Source organism: Lissotriton helveticus, chromosome 8 (genome assembly GCF_964261635.1).
Source record: "Lissotriton helveticus chromosome 8, aLisHel1.1, whole genome shotgun sequence".
NCBI lineage: Eukaryota > Metazoa > Chordata > Amphibia > Caudata > Salamandridae > Lissotriton > Lissotriton helveticus.
The window spans coordinates 865,088,301-865,115,123 of NC_136069.1; the positions used below are offsets into that span (position 1 = coordinate 865,088,301).

At 44.3% G+C, this 26,823-nt stretch overlaps 1 protein-coding gene across 3 annotated transcripts in view; it reads right to left on the reverse strand.

The window, feature by feature from the left end:
• Positions 1 to 26,823, reverse strand: part of CTPS2 (CTP synthase 2) — a 2,098,303-nt gene that overhangs the window by 1,263,971 nt on the left and 807,509 nt on the right. For all 3 annotated transcript variants that reach the window (XM_078657669.1, XM_078657667.1, XM_078657668.1), the window contains one exon: positions 21,225 to 21,376. In XM_078657669.1, the coding sequence (XP_078513795.1) occupies positions 21,225 to 21,376 (152 nt within the window). The remainder of the gene's footprint in view (positions 1 to 21,224; positions 21,377 to 26,823) is intronic.

Here is a 26,823-nt window from a genome sequence, read left to right on the forward strand (position 1 = left end):
TTAACGGGAGCTGTAGGATGACTGGCTTGATTTGGACCCCTCTTCTGACTGTCTTGAGGAACAGATTGTGCAACTAGCACTTTCATTTTCGTGTCTTTCATACGTTTTCTCTCGTGTTCTTGCTCTTCCCTGATTCTATTCTGGTGATACTGGAGCATCTGGAGCATTTGGGACGGAGTATTTGCTTGCCAGGTGCTTTCGACTTTCAAAACTCGGTTTTTAATTTGTGGACTTGAATTCTCGACTAATTTAGTAACAAAAAGATGAGGGTATGACTCACTACTTGTCTTGAGACCACTGTTAATACTAAAACATTTTTCAAACCTAGAATAAAAATCACTAATATCTTCATCTTGTTTCTGTTTACAGGCTGAGATTGCATCCCAGTCTTCCTTTCTCGTTGTCAATAATCTGGGTAAAACTTGAATCAATAATTCTGGTAATTCTTTACATTTATCTCCAAGACCGGTACCTGGTACTCGTGCCTTGTCTTCAGCTTCTAGAGCTGCCCAATCGATCTTTTTCTCTCCCACCTCCCATTCTTTTTCCTTTAACTTTTCATACACCCCTGCGGGTAACAGGACCTTTAACATTTTAATGATATCTGGGTAAGTATATTCTCCCATACGGAGCATGTCTTTTAATTCTCTATGGAACCCTGCTGGATCTTTGTCATGACAGGGAATTAATTTCTTCATTTCAAGAAGTTCCATCTTTGAAATCGGAGTGTATACAAACACTCGTTGCATTACGCCACCCGCCCCTTGGACTGGGTGGACTTCTCGTAACGGATTCTGTCTGTCTATGTAGAATGATTTATTTTCTGGGGGTGAAACATGAACAAAATGCGGGTTCAGAAACGTTCTATATTTGTGGCGCTGTTCTAGAATGACACTAATTAAATCGGTACCTAGACCTCTCCATCTATACTGGAGTAACTCGTTCAGGATATCGTGTAACGGACCTGGATCAGAATGTTGATCCTCATACAGAGTAATGAGGTGCTGGATCATATACATACCCACCAGTCGTTGCTCGGCTGGGGGCAGTTTCAGAAACATTTGTGCCACTATTTCGTCTGGAAAAGTGGTAGAATCAGTAATCCATCGGACTGCTGATCGGGCTAGTTCTTGTTCATGCATGGTACTTAACTCACTATAACCGATTCGTGATTTCAGAATGTGATCGGTAGCTTGAAATACTTGTTCTAGAGAACCTTGTTCTGGTGCTGGATGATGAAAAATAGACTTGGGTTCTAGGCGTAAATGGCGATCCGGAAATCTAGATTTTCCTACATACGCTATTCTGGCGGAATTCTCGTCTTCCTCTTCAGGATCAGAGATACTTTCTTTCTCGCTTACTTGTGCTGCTTTACGTTGTTCGTGTATCTTTATTATTTCTTTACGAATTTTCTTGTACATACTCTCCATGGCACCGACGGTCTTGTGCTTACCCTCGGCTATATTATCACTCCACCTTGTCAGGATTCTCATTTCGGCGGAATCTTTAGACGGATAATCTTGTTCTCTTATTAGACAATTGATCAGGAACTTTAATATCATGAGCTGAATCTCGGCTTTCCTTTGAGACATAATCTCGCCAATACTTTCTGGATCATCCCCTGTACGGATGAAACGATATATTCTGTCTAGATCTTCTTTCATATTCGGCAAGGTGACTAGATACTCGGTCACTCTCCTTACACGTAAGGAATATAAAACCATATTATATTCGCCTGGAACTGGATCATAGACACATTCGTTAAGGGTTTGTCTGATTTCTGTAACAGACTGATGTTTGGGCGTGCGCTGTAACGCTTGAGCATGTAATTCGAGTAATGTTAAACGCTTGTGTGGCGGCGGGGTTTGAGGAGGAGCTCCTCCTGCGGCCCCTAAACTAGAATCATCGACGGACATTCTTCGTCCTGGCAGGGTCGGTAATTGTAACGTGGGCTGGACTTGTATGGCGGGCTGACCCGGGGGAGCTGTTAAGGGCACCCCGGTGTCTGGAGGAGCAGGAAGTGCCTGATTTACAGGGACTGGCGGAGCGCGAACAGGATTTGCATATTCTGGGACTGTGTCGTCCAAATAGGACGAAATAAAAATATCAGCTGCGGTCTGTTTGTGACGTAGCTTAGTCGGAACTAATGGTGGCGGGAAATTACTGGATGCCTCTGGGGTCGCTTTTGGCAAACCCTCGGCAAGAAGAGGATACATACCCTTAATAAGGGCATGCCTCTGTCTGTCTGTCTGTTCGGCTTTGACTTGTTCACCTATCTCGATTAATTCTCTTTCTTGGGCTCGTTCTTGGGATTCTCTACTTAACTCTGACTTTCTGACTTCCTTTTCGGTTCTTCTATGCGCTTCTTTACGCCATAACTCGATGGCATCTTTCTGTGACTGTCTGGCTTTCTTTTTCCATAATGCTTCTTCTACTCGCATGATACATTCGGCATCCCATGTACCCGATGCGGGCCATCTATACTTTTCTTCTAACTGTTTGGTATACTCTACCCATAAATCTAGATACAATATGGCACTTATGCCATGTTTCTGATACATAAAATGACCTGGACTGTCCCTAGGCGGGACAGGAACTGCCTCTTCTAATAAACCCTTTCTAGTTTTTAACTGACGTAACTTGGAAAATATAGGCATGACTGAACTGTAATCTGATGAATGTGTGAACACAGTCAGTGCGCACATCCCAGTGATTGGGCACTCCCTCTGGTTCAAAACAAAAGAATCCGATGAAGTTCCAAAATTTATTCAATTTGATCGGATATTTTCAAATAAGTTTCATTAATTGATAGGTAGCATCCAAATCATACGGCTTTATACAAAGTCATTGTTGCTCCAATGCATTTCGGGTGCATTACCCTTTCTCAAGGAGCTGTAGACTTGAAGCTGTAACGCGGTGCTAGCTGAATGCATTTCGGGTGCATTACCCTTTCTCAAGGAGCTCTGAAAATGAAAACAAACTGCATTTATATCAGCATTACATTCACAAAACGTAAAAGACAAATATAAGCATTTCCAGAAGTGAATTAAAAACAGCGGGGGCGAGTGAAAAAAGTGGAGGAGATAGGAAAAGTTGTGACTTGTTGGGTGGGCAGTGGGAAGTGGTGAGTATGGATTAAAATGCCGGGGTACCACGGTGGTTTTGGAAAATTATGGGCTCACCCAGACATAGTCAGAAGTGCCCGAGGGTGGAAGACGGCTCGCGAAAGTGAAGATAAGTGAAAGAAGTCTAAAGTGTGCTCACGTAGACTTGAAGCTGTAACGCGGTGCTGTGAAAAAAAACGGAGGATTAGCCATTAACCAAACAATCTGTGTTTGAGTCTGCCACGTTTGGCGGAGGCTTGCTGGCAAGAGCGGAACTTGACTTACCTAGCTGGATTCTATGGGGGGACTGTATGAGTCTCCAAACGGGTTAGCTGCTAGTCGGCTGCTGCACGTTAACGCCCGGTGGGTGTTGGGGCTTGTGTGGGAAACTGACTCGGTGATAACAAGAACCCGAGTTGGCTATAGTGGAGATTGAAGAAGGACTCAGATGCATTGGCTATGGGGGCCATGTTGGAATGGGTGAAAGGGGAAACCTAAACGGAAGAGTGTGTCATTAACAGATGGTGTGAAGGTGAAATAGGCGGAAAAGGTGAAATGAATAGCCCACACCACAGAGGGTGGAAGGGGATGATAAACAATGTTGCGTGGATTAATGGAAAGGATAATAATTATGAACAAATATGACAAATGGAAAATATGACAAATGAAAAACCCGGACACATATGCTCAAAGGATCAATGAAATGAATCTTAGATTTGCAGCTAGAGGATATCCACCAGAAACCACTAATGAAGCTACCAACAAAGTTTCCACCATCGACCGTGAAACTGCCTTAAAGAAAACAACTAAGAAAGACTCAAACCGGATGGTAGTTGTCTCGAAATTCTCCACTCTAAGCGGAAGATACAAGAAAATCATCCTGGAACACTGGAGAATCTTGGCATCTGAACCAGATTTTCATGAAATGTTCAAAAATCCCCCCATCTTCGCTTACTCAAGAGCCAATAATCTAAAGGAGATCCTTTCCAAAGAAACACCAACTCCAACCATCTACAAAGGCACTAAACCGTGCCACAACTGCAATAACTGCAACAACATTATCGCTGGTAGCAAAATAAATCACCCAATGAGAGGTACAGAAATCAAAGTGCACGTCAATGCAACATGTGACTCATCTAATCTCATTTATTTACTGAAATGCCCTTGTGGTAAGATCTACATAGGCAAAACAGAATGAATAATAAAGGTTAGGTTGAATGAACACAAATCTAATATTCGGACAAAGCAAACAAAATCTAGTGTGGCAACCCACTTCATGGAATGTCATCACACCATTGCACAGTTGAAGTTCATGGTCCTTGAAATTGTTGACAAAAAGGAAGGAAGAGATAACAACAAGTTCCTTTTGCAAAGAGAAATGTCATGGATTTATCGCTTGCAAGCCTGCAAACCTTTTGGTCTGAATGATCGGATCGAACTTAGTTGCTTTTTATAAATACCCGGCCGGGTATTTAAGGACACTTTGATCTATTGCGAGTCTTTGAAACATCACTGTTGTATCATTTTTTCATTTGTCATATTTTCCATTTGTCATATTTTTTCATTTGTCATATTTTCCATTTGTCATATTTGTTCATAATTATTATCCTTTCCATTAATCCACGCAACATTGTTTATCATCCCCTTCCACCCTCTGTGGTGTGGGCTATTCATTTCACCTTTTCCGCCTATTTCACCTTCACACCATCTGTTAATGACACACTCTTCCGTTTAGGTTTCCCCTTTCACCCATTCCAACATGGCCCCCATAGCCGATGCATCTGAGTCCTTCTTCAATCTCCACTATAGCCAACTCGGGTTCTTGTTATCACCGAGTCAGTTTCCCACACAAGCCCCAACACCCACCGGGCGTTAACGTGCAGCAGCCGACTAGCAGCTAACCCGTTTGGAGACTCATACAGTCCCCCCATAGAATCCAGCTAGGTAAGTCAAGTTCCGCTCTTGCCAGCAAGCCTCCGCCAAACGTGGCAGACTCAAACACAGATTGTTTGGTTAATGGCTAATCCTCCGTTTTTTTTCACAGCACCGCGTTACAGCTTCAAGTCTACGTGAGCACACTTTAGACTTCTTTCACTTATCTTCACTTTCGCGAGCCGTCTTCCACCCTCGGGCACTTCTGACTATGTCTGGGTGAGCCCATAATTTTCCAAAACCACCGTGGTACCCCGGCATTTTAATCCATACTCACCACTTCCCACTGCCCACCCAACAAGTCACAACTTTTCCTATCTCCTCCACTTTTTTCACTCGCCCCCGCTGTTTTTAATTCACTTCTGGAAATGCTTATATTTGTCTTTTACGTTTTGTGAATGTAATGCTGATATAAATGCAGTTCGTTTTCATTTTCAGAGCTCCTTGAGAAAGGGTAATGCACCCGAAATGCATTCAGCTAGCACCGCGTTACAGCTTCAAGTCTACAGCTCCTTGAGAAAGGGTAATGCACCCGAAATGCATTGGAGCAACAATGACTTTGTATAAAGCCGTATGATTTGGATGCTACCTATCAATTAATGAAACTTATTTGAAAATATCCGATCAAATTGAATAAATTTTGGAACTTCATCGGATTCTTTTGTTTTGAACCAGAGGGAGTGCCCAATCACTGGGATGTGCGCACTGACTGTGTTCACACATTCATTGGTTTATCTCTTGGCGTAAACGGACGGTTACGCCGCCAGTTGGAGCACCTTTAAAATTCCTATATATCGTCAAATTCCCCACTTAAAAACATTTCTACCCCAACACAAGCTGTGCATTGCCTGCTTCATTTACTTGAACTGTAATCTGGACACAATACAATACACAATAAACACGAAATCACATCACACTCATACCACAACATTAAAATACATAAAGAACATTATAAATAACAGTTCGGACAGAATATTACCTGGAATACTGAAAACAGAAACAGAACAGAATTTCTCGAGAACGGAACAGACTAGAATTACTGGATGCACTGCTGTAACAGTACGGAACATACCGGTCCCATAAAGGAACGCATCAAGACCCGTATCCACCTAGGTGAACACTTCGTTTGTGAGTCTGGGCACCACCAACCCACGGACCAGGAGTCAATTTAGATTGGTCCTGTCTAGATACTACCCCAGCAATGGTACTCACCGGGCAGCACGGAACGGAAGGCCTCGGACTGGACTGGACGACGGACGACGAACTTCGGACTTCAGTTACAGGTGGGCCTCCGGATACCTCGGACCTTGGACTCTCGGCTTGGGCTCTGGTCGGGACTCGCCGCGTTCCTCCACCGTCTCGTTTGGATGCTGGACCGCCTCCTCCGTCTCCTCCGTGGGCCTGAGGGATACTTGGAGCAGAAATATCTGCCAGTGCACGGTATGGTTCCGTCACGACTGCAGAGGGTCAGGGGGTCGGCGTGGCTTCACCGACGCGTGGGGAAAGGGCAAGTCCCTGTTCGGGCGCCATTATGTGGTATATAAATAAATAATACCGGATCTATTTTTGAATGAATGAATGAATAACAGATAGCTCAATAAAATAAGAGTCAAGATTCGAGGTAGTAGGAGTTTCTGCAGGTTTATTACAGCATAAGGACAGGATCAGGACAACCTGCATAGGAACAGAGGTGACAGGGCCCAGCAGGACAACTGGGGCCCAGCAGCTGCCGGGGCTTGATCTGGGATGAGCGCGCTAACTTTTAATAACAATACATCAACTTATATACATAGCGCAAACACATAGCATTACATTGCAGTAGGCGTAACAGTGGGTGGAGCAGAAGGCGTGACGCGTAGCAGTCGCGAGAGATAACAGTAAAAGTAGGTGTAACTGGGAGTATACATAGACATGTGATGCAAACGTAACAGAATATGTCATGAATGGGCGGAATCATTGGAGGGGGCTACCTAAGGAGCCGGGACCTCTAACCTGGTGGTGCGCGTAAACTGACAATGACGTGTTACTAGGAGAAGCTGGGGGCTACGAACTCTGTGCTAGGAGCGGAGACTTGAGTCTGGAGGGTCGGAGCGACATGTACCTAAACCCTATCTGGTATCTGGTGTTTAGGGAACATGTTGATATAAACTAGAAGTCATGAGGGGAAAAGCTAACTTGATTCTAAGACTGGACCATGCATTATTCTACATGTAGTGCGTGATGAAGAATACTAAATGACCATTAAATACAGTATTTCTCTAACATGGAGACGAATAGGCTAGACAATGACGGAAACTATTGATGCAGTTCAGTAGCTTAGGAATGCAGGGAAGGAGGACTGAACTGATAGCTGGAACTATAACATACTCTTGGCAGACTCAGAGGCAGAGCCGGGCTGCACCGGGCACTGCGAGGCAGGAAGTAAGTGAAGGGTCGAGGATACAGGTGGGGGCTGTATCGCTCCTCAGCGAGGCTTTCAGGAGACAGGAGCTGAATCTGATGTCCGGGCCCTTTTGAGGCCTGGAAACGGGGACTTTATAATGAAATAACGTGCACACTGGGAAACGTGGCACCATTACTTTACATAGGCCTGATATTCGTAGTATTCACGAGGACTGGAAAATGACATACCAGAGGTGGACACAACTGTAATTGCGTCATCAATCGGACATGGGGAATAACATATGCATATTGTTCATGCACACATAACATATGATGGATGAGGCGTAGGGACACAGAGCATGGCAAAATTTACTTTTCCACAGATGAATGGGCTTTGTTCAGAGACGCCTGGCACAGGCCTGGAGGAGGCTTCAGGAATTTCCTGGGGGGTACAGACCAGCGGAGAAGAAGCCTGGGAAGCAAGGTCAACTTTAATGAAGGGTCCAGAGGAGCACCAGCATGGAATTTGCCGCCAGAACCGATACCACGTGAGGGGCGTCTCTAGGGGCGTTCCTATTGGAAATGTGATTTCGTATTAGGGACAGCACCCCGGGGAGAAGACAGGGCAGATGATCTGGGGAGCCTAAGAAAGCGGATGGGTAGGCAGATAGATTGAACTTAAGAGAGCGATTCACCAAGAAGACTAAGAGAAGTGCGTGATCTTCTTTGGAAGTCACCACAGCTGACACCTTTTTAGGTAAAGATCTTGTTAAGTAGGGATGTCACTTAGTCTAGTGTAGGGACAGACTAATCTGAATTTTCCTTTCTGTAAATGACTCTTAAGTTGCAACTTATAGCGATACTGCAACTCTCATGGTATTTGAGATATTCTTGATCATTTCCTTTTGCCGATTGATTCCTTTCCATATTGATACCTGTATATCTTTTGAATCTTATTCTGAGATGTTTGTATCTTCAGATACTTTTGGCTTTATAATAAATCTTTAAACTTATTTGTAGTCAGTGGTTCTTTAGAGTGGTTTAAGATCTTAATTGATTAACCTAGTAGTTGATTGCCTTTTACTCAATGACAGGTACCAACGATCCAGTCGATCTGAGCTGGGATCTGGTAAGATAATAACAGACCAGAAATCCCGCGTTAACAGTTGGTAGCAGAGGATGGTTATCTTCTTGAGGAAGGTAATCTGGGCTAGGTTAGTTTACCCCAAGGCCCCTAGACATCGAGAGATGAGCAGCGGAAGAATCGTGTGCCGAAGAAGGTGCTGACGGTGCGAGAGAAGCAGCAGTATCGGAGGAGAGTGAGTTTAACAAGGGTCATGCGTGAACAGATTGCGGTATTTTGTGTTGTATCTGTATTGTAATGTCTTGCGGAGTTGAATGCCTGTAGTGTGATTGAGAGAAGGTTGTGAGCGCGTGCAACCTGGTACTAGTAAACCGGGTGAACTGGTGAAAAATCTTAAGTTCGGGGTAGAGCTTAAGTGGTTTTGGGTGTATCGAACATCCAGAGTAGTTGTCGACCAGAGTAAGGAAGTCATGAGGTACCATTGACCTCCGCAGAACCGAGATAGGGGGAGTGCAAGAGTGAGTGTGTGGGTAACGGACGCTGGTCGAAAAGTTACCGTGTGTAAGTAACCTATCAGAGAAGGCGATTGTCTGGACGTAAACGGAAAGACATTTCGTCAGTTAAGGTGACAACTACAGTTAGACTGTGGACGTACAGTCAAGGAAAATGATTGTTTGAATCATTTTTCAAAGTATGAACGAGACGCATGCATGACCGAGGAGACAGGCTAAGAAAGGAGGGGAACTGCTGCAAAGGGGGACGAGAGACGTCAGCAAGAGCCGCGCTGTGATAGGGCGGTTGGTGTGACGTCGGCTAGAGCCGCGCTCTGATTGGGCGGTTGGTGTGACGTTGGCTAGAGCCGCGCTCTGGTTGGGCGGCTAGTGTGACGTCGGCGAGAAGCCGCGCTCGGATAGGCCAGTTAGCGAGAACAGCGCTGAGATTGGTGGATTGTCAACAGGAAGTAAACGAACGCGGAGAAAAGTAGAAATTGTAGATTTTGATCATGAAGTGCTTTAAATGTTTGAGAGGGATTTTTAAAAGAAAAAGAAGTGACTCCTTTTACGGGGAAGAGGCACAGCCAGAGGGTACACCGGCTCACTATATGGCAACGAATGTTGGGTTGCACACTATATTGTGGATTAGGGATTGGAACAAGCTTACGGAAGGGAATGAGGAACTGCTGTTCCCAAAGTATGGGACGTTTAAGTTAGAGGTGTTACATCGGCTAAAAGCAACCTTGTCCTCATTGAAACCTCTGCCTAGACCGACCCAGTTTGAGGCCCTTAATGCATGGGTTAGGGCGGCGCATGACAGGAATCTGAATAGGCGTCAAGGAAGGCTGGCGCGATCGGTAAGAGCAGTGCGAGATTCCAAATGGGATGAGGACGCCAAGAGATGGAGGGTACAGGCTATTGAGGTAGATAAGTTGTACCCAGTGAGAGAGGTGGTAGGAGGACAGAACCTCATGGAAGAGGATGAGGAGAGCGACTCGGAGGACAACTTGATAAATAGATTGCTGATGGATAGACCGCCTCCGAGAGTTGGGGAGATAGAAAATAGAGGACTCGCAAGGGAAGAGGGGGCTGCCATAGAGGGGTATGTACCGCTTCCCATATCGGAATGGACACCTATCAAAGGCGAGGAGACACCTCAACATAGTACAGCACAGAGTGTGGTTGGAAGGTTTGTGGTACAGAAGACACCAACCACTGAGAAGGTTGAGTCTTATGGATTGCCAGATGCTCTCCAAGTACCCGTTACCATAGGACCTATAGTATCGATTTACAACCCCGAGAGAGACAGAGAGGAAGAACAGATACGGTTAGACAGAGAGAGAGTTGAAATGGAAAGGAGAAATAACACGACAAATGCCTGGAGGCAATTGCTAGGACCAGTAACGTGGAACACCCCATTCGATTCAGCAGTGGGTCCCACAGCAGGACAGGAGGGTCAGAGAGGACCGATGGACCTAAGGGGACCACGGCCGAAATCTTTTAAAGAGTTAAGGGCTGACTTGAGAGAATGGGATGGGTCCGCTGAAGCACCGAGCAACAGGTCAAGAGCAGAGGCAGAATGGGGAAGTCGAGGCAACGGGACAGTATCTCACTGTGGGGCTAGCGAAAGCAGTCAGGAGCGTGAGGGTCAAAGTCAGGAGAAGAGAGGAGTTACACGTCCTATGAATGATAGGGAACAGCAGGAGCGGAACGGTAGAGGTATCGAGTGTGAAGAGATGTCCCGTCTCTGGGAAAAGGGTGGAGACCAAATGGTACTAGCATACAGAGATAGGTTTAGGTGCGCTCATCACGCACTTGGAGAGGATGTACAACACTGGAATAGAGGGAACAGTGAAAGATCTCGCCATACATCGAGTAGTCAGAGATCCCAGGCAAACTGTGAGGATAGGGGGAGTAATGAGATGTCTAGCCATGCACCCAGAGAAACCAGGCAGGATGGGGAAGGTGGGACCATGAGGCCCAATGGAGTGTTTCATCATCCCCCCCAGAGAGGACAGAACTGCATGGGACCTGGAGGGGTGGGAGCATGGGAGGACTCCCCGTAACTCGCCTGAGCCTAGACGTAGGACTCGGAGCTGGGATGGGAGAGATGTGAATGGACCCCCTAGAGCTAGCATACTGAAAGCGGCAGTAAAGGCCAAAAGACTCGATGTTACCAGCTTAAAATCAGATGTGGATGAGATCATAGATGGTACGTTGGCATTAGAAAGGATTGATTTATACGAGCAAGATGAGCTGCTGTTTATAGCAAAGGACATTACCCGAAAGGCAAGAGCAATTCATGAAAAACTGTCTGAACTGGCAGACAAGTATATGGTAGATTTGTCCAGAACAAAGACCCTACAGAGTAACCATAGGTTGCAGTATACAGACCAAGATTTAGATGAGAAGAGAACTACAGGATTAAAAACACACATAAGGGAACTGATAACAGGAATAAGAGTGTGGAGGGATCTGGACAAATGGGAAGAGAGGTGGGCAAAAAGGGGCACTGTCAGACAGAGCACGAGTGCGATGTCTCCGGAAGGAAGGGTAATGCAGATGGAGGCATTCCCTTTGCGAGAAATATCGAATGGGAATTATGTACATGTGCCCTGGAGTAGAGGAGATTTAGCTGCATTTACCAACTCATTCCTGAAGTTAAGGGGCAATCCTGTTGAGTGGTACAAGCAGGTAGAAAGGTTTGTGAAGATCTCAAAAGTATTGTGGATTGATTTGAACACCTTGTTTGACATTGTGGTCCCAGGAGATTTGTGGACAGCATGCAAGACTAGTGTCGAATGGCCAGCTGCAGAGCCAGAAAGGGATGCTGCTACAAATGGACCGGCTGAAATTGTGATGCAAAAGTATGAAAGGGTAATAACTTGGCTGAAAGATAAAGTGCCACCACAAGATATAGATTGGGTAAAAATAGACCGAACACGGCAGGAACCCAAGGAAACAGTTCATGAGTTTTATGAAAGATTGCTGAAAATATTCAAACAATACAGTGGACTCGATGTAATGGATCCCAAAGATATAGGACAGTTTGTGTCGAAGTTCGTTTTAGGGCTGAGACCTGACATTTGTTTGATGATTCAGCAACATTTAATTTGTTGGCAAAACAAACCACTAGATGAAATTTTAAGGTATGCAAGATATTGTAGCGATGAGATAGATTCTAAGACAAAGAAATTGAAGGAGAAGTTGATGGTGGTACAGATGCAGTCAACTGGAAAGGGCGGACAGCAGAAACCGGGAATGGGGACCATGGGACGAAAGTCAAATGGTCAGAATAAAGACAACGAGGAAAGCTCGAGACCTAGAATAGATTTTGCCACTTTGAAGAAATCGACAAAGTGCCACCAGTGTCACCAGGTGGGACATTGGAGACGCGAGTGTCCCTATAACCCTGAAAATGGAGAATTAGAGGTAGAGGAGGAAGTTCAAGAGGTTCCAGTTCAAGGGGTGACAGTGCCCAGACCCAAGGTGGCCAAAGGGGGGACTTCGGCTCCGCGAGCTCAGTTTCCGCAGCCACCTAAGATTGCGACAGGGGGAAAGGTCTTTAGACAAATGCCTCTTTTCATAGATGAAGAAAACTGTTACTACATTGACCCTTTGACGGGACAACGTGTAAGCAAAGAGGAGGACTGTACCCTCGGGGCAGTTCTAGAAGTGGATCAGAGAGGGCCATTTGTTGAGGCAGAGGTAGCAGGGTGTCCTACAACATTCTTGGTGGATACTGGAGCTACTCGATCAACCCTGAGATCTGCAGTGGTTCCAGACCTACCAATGTCGGGGGAAACAATCCAGGTGGTTGGAGTCGCAAACAGAAGAATGACTAGCCCTTTGACAGAACCAGTGTCAGTGAAAATCGGAAACTACATGAATGAACATCAGTTTGTAGTATGTGATTCAAGTCCTGTGTGTCTGTTAGGAAGGGACTTGTTGTGCAAATTAAACTGCACCATATACTGCACACCTCAGGGAGTAGAGGTACAGACCATAGACGATGATGCGACTTTTAAAGTTGTTAATTCGAGAACCTGCATAGAACTGTACCCTACTCTGACTGTGGAGGACCTTCCTTGGGATTTACGCGAGGCAGTGTCATCAGAGGTATGGGACTTTACAGGAGAAGAAATAGGTTTGATTAAAGGGGTAGAACCAGTGAAGATCATGGTGAAGCCAAATGTAGATTACCCAAGAACGCCGCAATACAAATTGTCCCAGGAGACGATTGCAGGAATAAAACCTGTGATTGATTCAATGATTCAACAGGGAATACTGAAAGAAATCGTGGGAAGTCCATGTAACTCCCCGATTATGGGTTTGCAGAAACCTAGTGGGAAGTTTAGTATAGTTCAGGATCTTCGAAAGATTAACAGCATCGTTGTTTCGATTTGTCCAGTGGTACCGAATCCATCAGTGATACTGTTTCAGATACCATTCCAAGCTGAGTGGTTCACAGTGATAGACCTTTGTCAGGCCTTCTTTTCAATTCCATTAAACGAAGAAAGCCAGTACCTCTTCGCATTTAAAATGGAAGATCGCGTCTTAACATGGTGTAGAATCCCACAAGGGTTCACAGATAGTCCTTCAATTTTCAACCAGCTGTTGAAGAAGAACCTTGAAAGTCTAGTACTGCCACAGAATTCGGTTCTGGTCCAGTACATAGACGACCTACTTGTTGCGTCAGAAACAGAGGAAGCATGTAGGACAGATTCCATCGCCCTACTGAATCATTTAGCTGAAAATGGGCATAAGGTATCTCCAAGCAAATTGCAGTACTGTCTGACAGAAGTACAGTACTTGGGTCACAGGTTGGAAAAAGGAAAGCGCAAAGTGTCACCAGACAGAATAGAAGCGATAATGAAAATGAGTGCGCCTACGACACAGAGAGAAGTTAGGATGTTTCTAGGAATGGTTGGTTATTGCCGACAGTGGATAGCTAACTTTTCACTGAAAGCAAAACCCTTACAGAAACTGACGCACAAGGAGGTGAGTGATCCGGTACCATGGGACAATGAGTGCTTGATGGCGTTTCTACAGCTGAGAGATGACTTATGTCGTGCTCCGGCTCTGGGGATGCCCGATTACGAGAAACCCTTTTCACTTTACTGCTGCGAGAGAGAGGGATGTGCTTTGTCAGTTCTTGTGCAAGTCCATGGAAATGGCCGTAGACCAGTTGCATATTTTTCGGCTACATTAGATCCAGTAGCAGCAGCGTTGCCCGGATGTCTTAAATCCGTTGCAGCAACAGGTGTCAGCATTGAGCGTTGTGAAAGTATTGTAATGGGACACCAGTTAGTGGTGTATGTACCTCATTCTTTAGAGCTGTTAATGACCCGGACCAAGACACAGCACTTGACCAACAGTAGGCTCACGCGCTACGAGCAAGTTATTCTTGCTGCGGAAAACGTGACCCTTAGGAGGTGCTCTGTCTTGAATCCTGCTACATTGATGCCACTTCCTAATGATATAGAAGGCGAAGAATGTGAAGATCACGATTGCCTTGATGTGACTGAACTATGCACGAAGCCCAGACCAGATATTGTGGATGAGCCATTGATTGACCCCGATGAAATTTACTTTGTTGATGGCTCATGTTTAAGAGACGATACTGGTCGGTTGAGAGCAGCTTATGCTGTTTGCACCATTACTGGAGTTGTGGAAGCCGCTTGCCTGGAAGGAGTACACTCCGCACAGGTAGCAGAAATCATTGCATTAACCCGTGCCTGTATAGCAGGTAGCAAAAATAGAGTCACCATATATACTGATAGCCAATATGGTTTCGGTGTTGTTCATGATTTCGGGCAATTGTGGTCTCAGAGAGGTTACATGACCTCCTCTGGTTCGCCAATTCGAAATGGAGAATTTGTGCGGCTGTTGTTGGAAGCGTTACAGGGTCCAGCCGCAATAGCTATTGTAAAATGCGTAGCCCATACAAAAAATACCGATTTTGTGTCACAGGGAAACAGTATGCCGATGAGGTTGCCCGCTATTGTGCGGAGCATGGATATTCTTTCACGAAAGTGGAAATAGATGGGGCTCAGGAGAAAACAGAACTGAGTATGATGTTAGAAACTGTAGACACTTGGGAGGATTTAAGAGTAATGCAAGAGAATGCACCAGAATCAGAGAAACGGGCATGGGAAACAGCAGGTTGTGTAAGAAGCGAAATGGATTTTTGGGTTTCAGCAGATGGAAGGGCAGTGTTACCTGAGGAGTTAGCGAGTCCCATGGCACGACAGATACATGGTCCAGTACATTTGGGAAGGGATGCCATGTTGAGGGTATTCAGGCAAACATGGTACTGCCCTAAGTTTAGGATTGCAGCAGAAGCAGTGTGTAAACGATGCGTTACTTGTCAGCAGTTGAACATAGGGAAAAGAACACCAGTTACACTGAGTCACATTGGGAGGTCTGGGGGGCCTTTCAACAGAATGCAATTGGACTTTATTGAAATGCCAAAAGTCAACCGCCTTAGGTATGTTCTGGTGATTGTTTGCCTATTTTCCAGATGGGTTGAAGCATACCCTACACGCAGGTGCGATACACTCACAGTAGCAAAGTTGTTGCTTAGAGAGTTGATACCGCGCTTCGGGGTGCCTGCCTCTCTGGAATCGGACAGAGGAACTCATTTTAACAGCGAAATTGTGAAGATGCTTTGCTCTGCATTGAACATTGATCAGAAATTGCATTGTAGCTATCGACCAGAGGCCTCAGGTGTCGTGGAGCAGATAAATGGGACACTGAAATGTCGATTAGCTAAAGTGAGTTCATCAACATCCTTGAGTTGGCCCGACGCTCTTCCTTTAGTGCTTATGAGCATGCGCAGCACACCCGACAGGAGGACAGGTCTCTCTCCACACGAGGTGCTAATGGGGAGGGCAATGAGACTTCCTTCTGTCCCAACTGCAGCATTATTGAACATTACAGATGACCTGATCCTGGATTATTGCAAAGGGTTGTCTGACGCCATTCATTCTGTGTCTCTTCAGGTACAGGCTGCAGAGGTTCCGTCTTCAAGAAATTTGTGCCACGACCTGTGCCCAGGAGATTGGGTCCTGGTGAAGAAGCACGTCCGGAAGAATTGTTTAGACGTGCGCTGGAAGGGACCCTATCAGGTGATCCTGGTGACGAGCACTGCTGTAAAGTGCGGAGGACTGCCTAATTGGATCCACGCATCCCATACTCGAAGAGTTCCAGCACCCTTAGAAGAAACAGCTCCTCTCGCAGACGAAAATCCAATAGTGGAAGAAGAATCACAAGAGGGGATCAGTCAAGCTGTGGGGGTGTCTGAAGAAGTTGGGAGTGCAACAGATCTAGAAGAAGAAAGGCAGGACGGCAGTGAAACTGAAGTTGCCACTGAAGGAGAAAGTTGCTGTGACTACGACTCAGACACAGACCAGTACCAGAGTGATCAAGAACAAAGTGTGAGGACAAGAAGTAGGAGAACAAGACGTGGAGAAGTTAGTTGGCCCGAAAGAAAACAAAGGCCGAACTTGAAACTGACTTCAGAAAGAACTCTTGCTCCTATATCCGAAGACTCAGATCCAGAAGAAAGTGCGCAAGATCAGGAACAGGAAGGTCCAAGGAGATCAAGGAGAGTGTGAGTGCCTAGCAGAAGATACGCTACTCCTGAGTGGACCTACCTCGCTGCAGATGTCCTCAGCGGGACGCAGAACTGGGAGGGTGAGAGAAGTGACCCTGACCAGAACTGACCCAATCATCACAGTGGAAATAAGGTTCTTGCTACCAGGATTGGAGGTCGAAAGACTGCTGACACTCAACATCGTCTATCCTCCTCTCTTGAGCGGAATAAGAAAATTGATTTTTGAGACAGTTGAATTTCCATGTTGCTGTTCAAGGTGCCCAATACTTGAGGGAATCCTTCTTCGTATGGAGATATTCGAGCGAGTGGTGGAAGTCCTTGGAACACGCATAGTCTCGGACTATTAAAGACTTTGTAAAGACCTTTGTAAATACAGATTGAAAGATAACCTAGCGCCGAGTGGAAGAAGAAAGAATTAGGGACTTCCCTTTTAGTGGATGGAGAAGGGCTAGGGTTGTCTATTGCTACAGAACTTAGAGACTGTTCTTGCAGAGAGAATTGTCAACTTCCAGGTGTGGTTCAAGGAGAGACTTTGTGGTTCAAAGAGAGACATTGTGCATCGAAAAGAGACACTGGAGTCCAGCAAAAGACTTTGGCTGAGAACGAAAATTAGAGCTACACTGTTTTGAGATCATGGAGGCTGGCAACCCGAACCGCAGGGCAAAATGCATAGTAGGCACACTTTTAGTGGTAGTGATTTTTCTTATAGCTTTAGTAGTTACTATATCATATGTAGTGGGACATGAAAACGAAACAAAAGCAAGAGAAGAAGCAAAAAGAGTATCGACACAGAAGCCTACTACTGCTGCACAAAGTAGAGTTAACACAGAGAAGGAGAAGGCTTTGTTAGATGCTGAGGTTAAGAGATTACACACTGATGAATCCCAGGGGAATTTTAAGTCAAATGCTTATGCTAAACTGCTGTATGAATATGTTGATGTCATGGAGGCGAAGAATTGCTACGTCTGCATGAAATTGCCAGCATCGGTTGACGAGGGTATTAGATACCACCATCTTCCATTGACTTATGGAATCACATGTAGTTTGCTGCTGAGCATATTTTATGAACGGGATGGGTTTGAGTATTACTTCTCGAACTTTGATTCCGTTTTACCAGAGGTGCCAAATTTTAAACATCTTAATAAGTGGGATTATTACAAGAGTGAAGACAGGTTACAGAAATGTTTCCTACCATGGAGAACATTAGATACTTCACATGCCCGAAGGAATAATTTGACTTGTTCCGTGTCAGAAATTGAGAAAAAGTTTATAGAGCAGGTGGATACTCGATACAGGAGACAAAAGATTCTAAAGACTTCAGGTCAATGGGAAACAGATTGGACTGAAGAAGAGAAAGCACACAAGAGCAAGGGTAGCAGTGGTCCAATAGCATTAGATCGAGAGAAGAAAGGGAAACTATGTATACATAGGGGTCAAACCTATTACGAGAATGTGTTTGTGGGAGAAGTCAGTTGTGAACATGCTTTCCAGTTAGAATACTATTCTAAGGACTTCTTGAAGGAGATGCAGGTGATCCCCAATGTATATTTTGTCTGTGGAAGAAATGCATATGTGAAACTACCAGATAGTTGGTATGGATCATGTTATTTGGCGATTGTCTTCCCGAAAATATATCATGCTGAAGAATTAGAATCCAAAAAGGGAGGAGCTCAAGCAAGAGGAAGGAGAGATGCAAGCTCTGAAGTAATTGGAGACATATTTGGAGCTGCATTTCCTCTTTTAGGGTTAATACTGAATGACATCAAAATTAGAAGGTTGGCAACAGTCGTAGATAGATTATCTGCCAGCACTGCTAGATCCTTAATGCTGGTAGAGGGTGAGATGCAATCGATAAGAGCAATGGTTCTTCAGAATTGACTTGCTCTAGACGTTCTGTTAGCCAAAGAGGGCGGAGTCTGTAAGGCTTTGAAGGTCCAGGAATGTTGCACTTACATTCCAGACAATTCAAAACCTCTAGAGAAGTACATACGAAACATTACTTCGATTCATCGTGAGATTGAGGATTTGGCGCAGGTAAATGTGTGGGAAAAAGTAGGACAAGGAATGGGAAAGGTTGGAGGTTGGTTTGCCAACCTGGGAAAGGGTTTCGTTTGGTACATACTGAAACCTATCATCATAATAGTGATTTGTGTAATCACTTTGTGGGGATGGTATAGAGCAAACAGGTTGCAGAAATCCATGCGAGAACAGGGGAGAAGATTAGCTGCGATGCAGGAGAATCAGTACAGGAGTCTGAGGGCTCTAGAAGAGATGAAACAAGGGAATGTTGCAACTACTTCAGTTTGACGATCTATACCTAAATGAGGGTGTTGTGATGATGATGACTACTGGAAGTCATCAAAGGGGGGATTGAGAGAGCGCAAATCTGAAAAAAATGTATAAGTGCACCATATTTACAAGCACGTAGTATTAGTTTAAATATAGATTGCACCAGAGTGTTATATTCATAGAGTGAAAATGATAAAAGTGTTTTAATCAGAATAGAAATATATATGTGTGGAAAACTAATGTAGAAACGTTAGGATGATGTGAAACCCCATGTTCTTCATGTCAAGTGACTATGAGAAGGAGAAACGAAACTCTGCAAACCATTGAAAATGTGTAGGCCCATGGCAATTCACAGTAAAACGTATAAGTGCTGCTACACTGACATGAGACGTGGACATAACATTGTTTTGCAAAGTATTATTAATCATAGAATTGAAATATAGGTTTTATATAGATGTGTTACTTTATAGAAATGTGTGTTAGTTAGAATACTGTTTAAACAAAGAAATTAAATGTTTTCAGAGTGCTGAGGCCTGTTTCATGTAATTTAGTAGGCCTGAATAGATAAAGTTGCTTCTTTGATCTGCATGTGCTCGTTAAGGAGAGATGGCACAGAGCACAAACGTAGACATAGTTTACAACTTACAGATATGGTAGAGGCCGGAATTTGGGGCCCACAGTAGAACTGTCTATTTGCAGGTGCGAGGAGTCCTAATCAGTTTGGTGATGAATGGGCTTTGTTCAGAGACGCCTGGCACAGGCCTGGAGGAGGCTTCAGGAATTTCCTGGGGGGTACAGACCAGCGGAGAAGAAGCCTGGGAAGCAAGATCAACTTTAATGAAGGGTCCAGAGGAGCACCAGCATGGAATTTGCCGCCAGAACCGATACCACGTGAGGGGCGTCTCTAGGGGCGTTCCTATTGGAAATGTGATTTCGTATTAGGGACAGCACCCCGGGGAGAAGACAGGGCAGATGATCTGGGGAGCCTAAGAAAGCGGATGGGTAGGCAGATAGATTGAACTTAAGAGAGCGATTCACCAAGAAGACTAAGAGAAGTGCGTGATCTTCTTTGGAAGTCACCACAGCTGACACCTTTTTAGGTAAAGATCTTGTTAAGTAGGGATGTCACTTAGTCTAGTGTAGGGACAGACTAATCTGAGTTTTCCTTTCTGTAAATGACTCTTAAGTTGCAACCTATAGCGATACTTGCAACTCTCATGGTATTTGAGATATTCTTGATCATTTCCTTTTGCCGATTGAGAGCATTCTGAGAGTTCCTTTTCATATTGATACCTGTATATCTTTTGAATCTTATTCTGAGATGTTTGTATCTTCAGATACTTTTGGCTTTATAATAAATCTTTAAACTTATTTGTAGTCAGTGGTTCTTTAGAGTGGTTTAAGATCTTAATTGATTAACCTAGTAGTTGATTGCCTTTTACTCAATGACAGGTACCAACGATCCAGTCGATCTGAGCTGGGATCTGGTAAGATAATAACAGACAAGAAATCCCGCGTTAACATCACATTATACCTGCATCAGGTATAATGTATGCAGGGTGCGAATTCCCTGGCAAAAAAAGCAACCTAGAAATGACACAGTGAAATCTACAAGATTTCACTAAGCCACTTCTAGGACGCCACTGCGACAAAACCTTACGCCTGCTCAGCATAAGGAGTGATGCAGCACAATGAGGATCGCCTCCCCATGCATTGCTGGAGTTGCGTTGTGCTAGCGACACGTCTCCAGCAATGCATGACTTTTGCACCAACAGATGCGTTATATGGTGCATCCATGGTGGCGCAAGGGTTTCTCAGGATGGCACAGGAAAAGTGACACATCTCTTCAGATGCGTCACTTTCTTGTAAATCTGCCCCTTAATGCGAAGGGGTAACTCTAAATAAGGACTACATTACTGGGTAAATGCTATAGGTGGAAACTAGAAGTAAAAAAAAATAAAGTTTCATAAATTCTAAGACAAATCTGAATATGTGCAGGTATTTATGGTATCAAAGTTTTCTTAAATGAACTGCAAGGCAAGGAATAAAGCCGTGACTTCCTTGAGGAATTTCGAGTCTTTCACAAGGTCGTCCTATTTAAATCGTTTTGCTCTTTCATCGTGGTATTTCTGTTCAGTAAGACCGACTTCTTTTACTCTAAATGTCGTGCAAAATCTGCAAGTATAATATTTTATAAAAACATGAGAAAAATGTCATGCCTTCAAAAGTAATTTTAACGTGCAGCAGCCCCTAACAGAAAAATCCCTACCTTGTGATTGAACACAGTTAAAACAATTTCTCATGCATGAGGCGCACAATACCTGTCAGCCATGCGCTTCCACTTCAAAAGAAGGTCTGTCGGCCGCTCATCAATAGGCAAGTTCAATCGCTGTTTGAAATATTTTATGATGCCTTGTTCTTCCAAAAGAACGGGAACCCGGTATGTAGAGGTAACATCATGGACAAAAATTACCTGACAAATGAGCGCAAATGCAAAAATGTACACGTCAGTAGTCAATCAAAAACATGTATACCTGGTCGACGAGAAAATAATAAAATACAATTTCGCTGCTATTTAAGACCCAGTAGTGCAGCCAGATCGTCATGGGCTATAGTCGAAGGAAGGAGATGGCCCCCGTGGCTGCTGTTTAACTATTTAAAAAAAAAAAAATAATACTATATATATATATATATATATATATATACACTTAATCAATATTATATATATATACACTTAATCAATATTTCAAAACAATATTCGGAACATTTTTCATTCAGACATCAGCAAAATATTGTTAAACAAGGCTGCCTCACGCAAAGACTCTTAAAAGGCTTAAGTGCCATATTTAATTAAGCTGAAGGCGCTTTGATACATTTTGGAGTTTTAATATCGCAAATTACCCTGCCTAATATTTTTTTCCGTTTTTACTAAAGCTCATTATGGTCAGCAACAAATACTCTGCGTCATTAACACATCTAGCAACAAATGTTAAAAGAAGTGAAACGGATGTGACCCAATGTGACCTAAATTGGCTACACAATTCGGCAGCAGAAAACCTCATGCTGCAAAGTCACTGAAGCATCTCCCTACCCGGAAGCTGATGCAGTAAGTGGGTCTCCGTGGCCGACGCTGGTCACCTGGGCTCAGACCAGTTAGGGGTGCAAAGCCTATAGATGCAGATCGGGCAGAGGTGTGAAGAGTGAGAAGTAAAGGGGGCCTTGAGTGCAGAAATGCAAAAATACTGGAGGATTGTGGGTTATTCTGAGTGCATCGTAGATGGCAATATAGGGCAGCTGATGGCATGGGGTAGAAAGCCTGTGAGGCAGGCATCACCTCATGACAGTGGGGAGATGGGGCAGTCGAGCATGCCAGGGAGTGAAAAAAACAACATAGAGGTGTGATAGATGGAGCACAGAGGAGAGGGCGGGGCAGGGTGATCAGTGGGACTGACAGACAGCTAGGATACAGGGGAGTGAGTGATTAGGCAATTTGATTGTGAGGCCGGAGAATTCCGGAAAAGAGGGGATCAGGAGGACAGAAAATATGTAGGTCAGTGGAGGATGGGGGAAGAGAGGATGTGGGACAGTGGTGGATGCAGGAAAGTCGAGGAAGAGGGAAATAGAAATAAATGAGTGTTCTGGGGGGTGGAGTTGATACGGCATTTCGAGCAGGCATTTCTACACTATAGGCTCAACAAACTGGAATCAGGGGCACCAAGGCCATTAGGGGAAACACAAAATATATCTTTTTAGCTATGCCAGGATTGCATGTTGAAAGACAACATCATTGTGATTATACTGTCACATGTGCTGTTCACTGCTGCCTACTTACAAAAGTGGAGAAGCCCTCCTCTGTTCCTCCTATCAGGGGTATGAATCTCAAATTTCCCAACAAAAAAAACAGTGGGCCATAGGGCGAACGTGTGAGCTGACCAAGGTTCGGGATAGACTGATTCCATGAGGAACTGGGTCAGTACTGATTTGCATTAGGGGGCCTCTGGGGCTGAGTTACAGTTTGGCCGACAGGTATTATGTTGCGATGGATTACCCTGTCCACCAAACTCAAGGTCTGTCTGCCCAATGATGAGTTGGGAGGACCGCAAGTTTTACGCCAGGGAGTACAATTTAATGTCACCATAAAACTTCCTTTGACGGCTGGAGTAGGTGGTATCAGAAGTAAGTCATTCTACTGCACACCCTACTTAGAATGGACAGTCCGATTACTTCTTTTTTTTTTTACTGTCAGCGTCAGGAACATCTTGGCTGTGTTTTTTTATTTTTCAAAAACAAACTTACACTTTGGGAGTTTGGTTTTAAGAAATAAAAAAAAGGAAAAATGTGACTGCCAGCTGTCATGTTTGATGAAGCTTTCCTTTACACTTTTCCTATATTGACAGGAACTAGCATGCCAGCAGTTGCTGCCTTTTAGAACTGAGGTTCTGTCATTGGCAGAGCTAGGTACCTTTGTCCAAGTAGGAACCCTTGTTTTTAGGCAGGGTAAGGGGGATATACACTCCAGATAACCCCTGGTCAACCCCCTTGGTAGCCTGGCACGAGCAGACAGGCTTATCCCAAAGGCAATGTGTAAAGTATTTATACTAAAAAAACACAGTAATACTGTGATAACACCACAAATAGACACCACACCAGTTTTAAAAAAATAAATCTTTATCTAAACTCAACAAGACCAAAATGACAAAAATCCGGCATACATGTAGTAAAATAGCACTTCAAAACAGTTATTTGAAAAATAAAGCTTGTAGAAAACAAATAGCTCCACATGAGGCTATTACGACATTGTGACAGTAATAAATCCAAAGTACGGCACCGACAGTGAGGTGCATGGCATCGGGCACGGAGGAACATGGACCCCTAAACAACCAGTACCTTGGAAAACGAAGTCTATGACAATGCACAGAGTCGTAGAGGTGAGGCATTGGTGCTGAGGTCAAGGCTGGCTCCCTGGCTGCCACAGGGAGGCGAGGCGTCGTGCTTGTGAGGAGGCAACGTGTCAAATCCAGGACAGGGGAAGTCGGGTGCGTCGGCGGTGAGACGTCAGTTTCAGGGAGGCAATGCGAAGTCGGCAAGTTCATGGAGTCCCTCTCTCAGGCTGTCAGCACCACGATAACAGGATGCAGGCGCTGGCCATGATGGAGTCAGTGCCAGCGCTGGCATCGGAAATGCGATAACTGCAGACATTGGTAGGCGTCGGAACTGTAACCACTCCAGTGGGATTTAGAAAACACAGCGTTTGTTGTTCCACTTGGGCCATGCCAAAATTGATTATTTTCCCCAATTTCGCAAGTTTATGGAGAAAGTGGACCCCCTGCACATACCCGCCCCCCTTGGTCGCTACTTGAGTGTTTCCAAATGTTGGCATGTGTCGCTTGCATGGATCCTGGTTAAATCTGTTCTTACCTTTTGCGTTCCTGTGTACAAACAAGTTTGTAAATATTATGAATGTATTAACGAATAGGCTCGCACAGTGCAGCTCTGTGAACTAGAACGCCCCCTGTGCACATGCAAATGAGGCTGGATTCCTATTTTTTGCAAAGACTGTATGTATTCTCAGGTCCACTGACATGGCCTTTGACCAAATGTTCATTTTTTCCATTTTTCTTCCATATCTTTCTAGTGATGTTTATACGAGTGTATGGATTAATTGATCAGCTTTCTAGATACATTCCCCCACATGCATCATTGTGACATTTTGCACTTCTTAATTTGCGAAAAATAAGGAATCGCAAATTAAGAAGTGCAAAATGCTATGCATCATTATTTTCGGTATTCATTTGTGATTCGGTAAAAATCGCAATTTTTACCGAATCCCAAATAAATACCGAATTCGTAAGTTAATTTTCGCAATTCCCATTGATTCCTATGGGCCAAAAGGCCCATAGGAGTCAATGCAAATTGCGAGTGGCACTTAGAAAATTTCATGGGTGCAGGGGGGGGTCCAAAGGACCCCCCCATGCACCCCTGAAATGTATTTTTCGCATCATGTTTCACACACACATGTCCTAAGGACATGTGTGTGTGAAACATGAATGTTGAAAAAAAAACATTTTCAGCATTTAAAACACTTTTTCCAAATTTACCGAGTGGTTCAACCACTCGGTAAATTTGACACCCTAATTGCGATTTTGCACTTTTGAAATTAATGATGCATTGCTTTTAAGAAATCGCACATCTGCGACTTCTTAAAAGCAACCGCAATTTTAGAACTCGCAAAAATGCTACGAATTCTAAAATTGCTTCATGCATCCCAAAAAGCACTTTTGGAATCGCAAACGGCCGATTTTAAGGAATCGCACCGTTTGCGACTACAAAAATGCTTGATGCATGTGGGGGATTGTTTTGTAAAGGTCTTTCATGTTATTTGTATTAATCAAAATCCGCTCATAACCTTCCTATTTTAGGCCTAAGTGCGCTGCATACAAAAGACCGAAGCAACATGTCATCTATACCAAAAATTTCAATCATTCTCATGTTTTCGTGTCTTTGTTCAAGTAAAATGTGTTTCGCTCAAACACTGTTCAACAGGCATCTTTTGGGTCGGAAAGATGGGAAAATTAACATAGCATATTTTATTGGAAATGTGAAACTCAAAAATTAAACGGTGTCTGATGTTGTCCTCCGAGTGATCACAGTGGATTTAAATGGACATCTCAGAATGGGCCATTGTCACATTTTCAGCACAGTCACGTCACAGAGTCCAAGGCTGGTAACATGGTGTCATTTATTTAGGTCTCCGCTTGTTATGACTCGTTTCTTGTGAGGTGACTGTGAAAGACTGTTTCATGGAGAGCCATTGTAGAGAGCCAGTGTGGGCACAGGGGCTCTGTTTGGCAGGGTGCCATGCATTGTGTGGGCTTACTTGTGGCATGTTTGGGCAAGGGGGGGGGGGCAATTATCTGCTCTTTTCTTTTCATGGTCTTACAGTTTCCCTTCCTTTTGGGTCTTTCCTCAAAGGTGGGGGTGGGGGGGGGGTCAGTTATCTGCTGTTTTCTATTCAGGGTCCTACGGTTTTCCTTCCTTTTGGTTTTTCCTATTGTTTCAGCTCTGAGATGGGATTACGTTTTGACCCCCACCCCCCCTCAGGCTTGGCCAGCATGTGTCAACCCCGGCACCTGCTAGGATGCAGCAGGCAGAATGTAACATGCCACTGCGAGTTTACTTGTCTCCACGAGCCATTCTCATGATTAGGGACAGTGGTAGAGACACCTATTACAGACCAGGAGATGTCAAAGCTGCGAGAGCTAGGCGCTATGTAAACATTGTTATTGTCTGGTCGCTAACAGGTTTATTTGCACCTATGCAAACATTATGAATATTATAATTTCTAGGCTTGTCTTCTTTTTTTTTTTCACCGTCTTTGTTACTCTTGGTTGAAAATTTTAAATTTCATGTTCTCCCATACACAAATGTGTTGAGTTGTAATGCAGCTCAGTGGGTTACGCACCGACTGCAGAGCTGTGTGTGTGTGTCCAGTAATGTAATGAGGTGCGGACAATCCTATTATAATCATGTATTACATTGCAGCAGAGGGGCTCTTCCCGAACATCTCGCAAATAGGCACTTTAATTGCCGAGACCGATTGGCTATGCTAATGCTTGTCTTACAAAGCCCTGTAAACTGAAATGTGTGTGACTTTGTAAAAACCAATAAGGTTTTTTAATCAGGGCTGCGTCAAAAAAGTGAAGCAACCCCAAAGCAAATTCTTTATAAATTTGGGCTAAAAAATACTTACATTCCTGATCCAAAAAATGTAACAAGTTAAAACCTCTTAGTGAAATCAGGATGAGAAGAAAAACCGACACAAACATAGCAGGCCTGAATCAGACCCCCCCCTGGTCCAACTACCAAGCCAAGAATGAATTTATTTGAGGGTGGTAAACCCCAAAACTCCCCAGAAGCTGT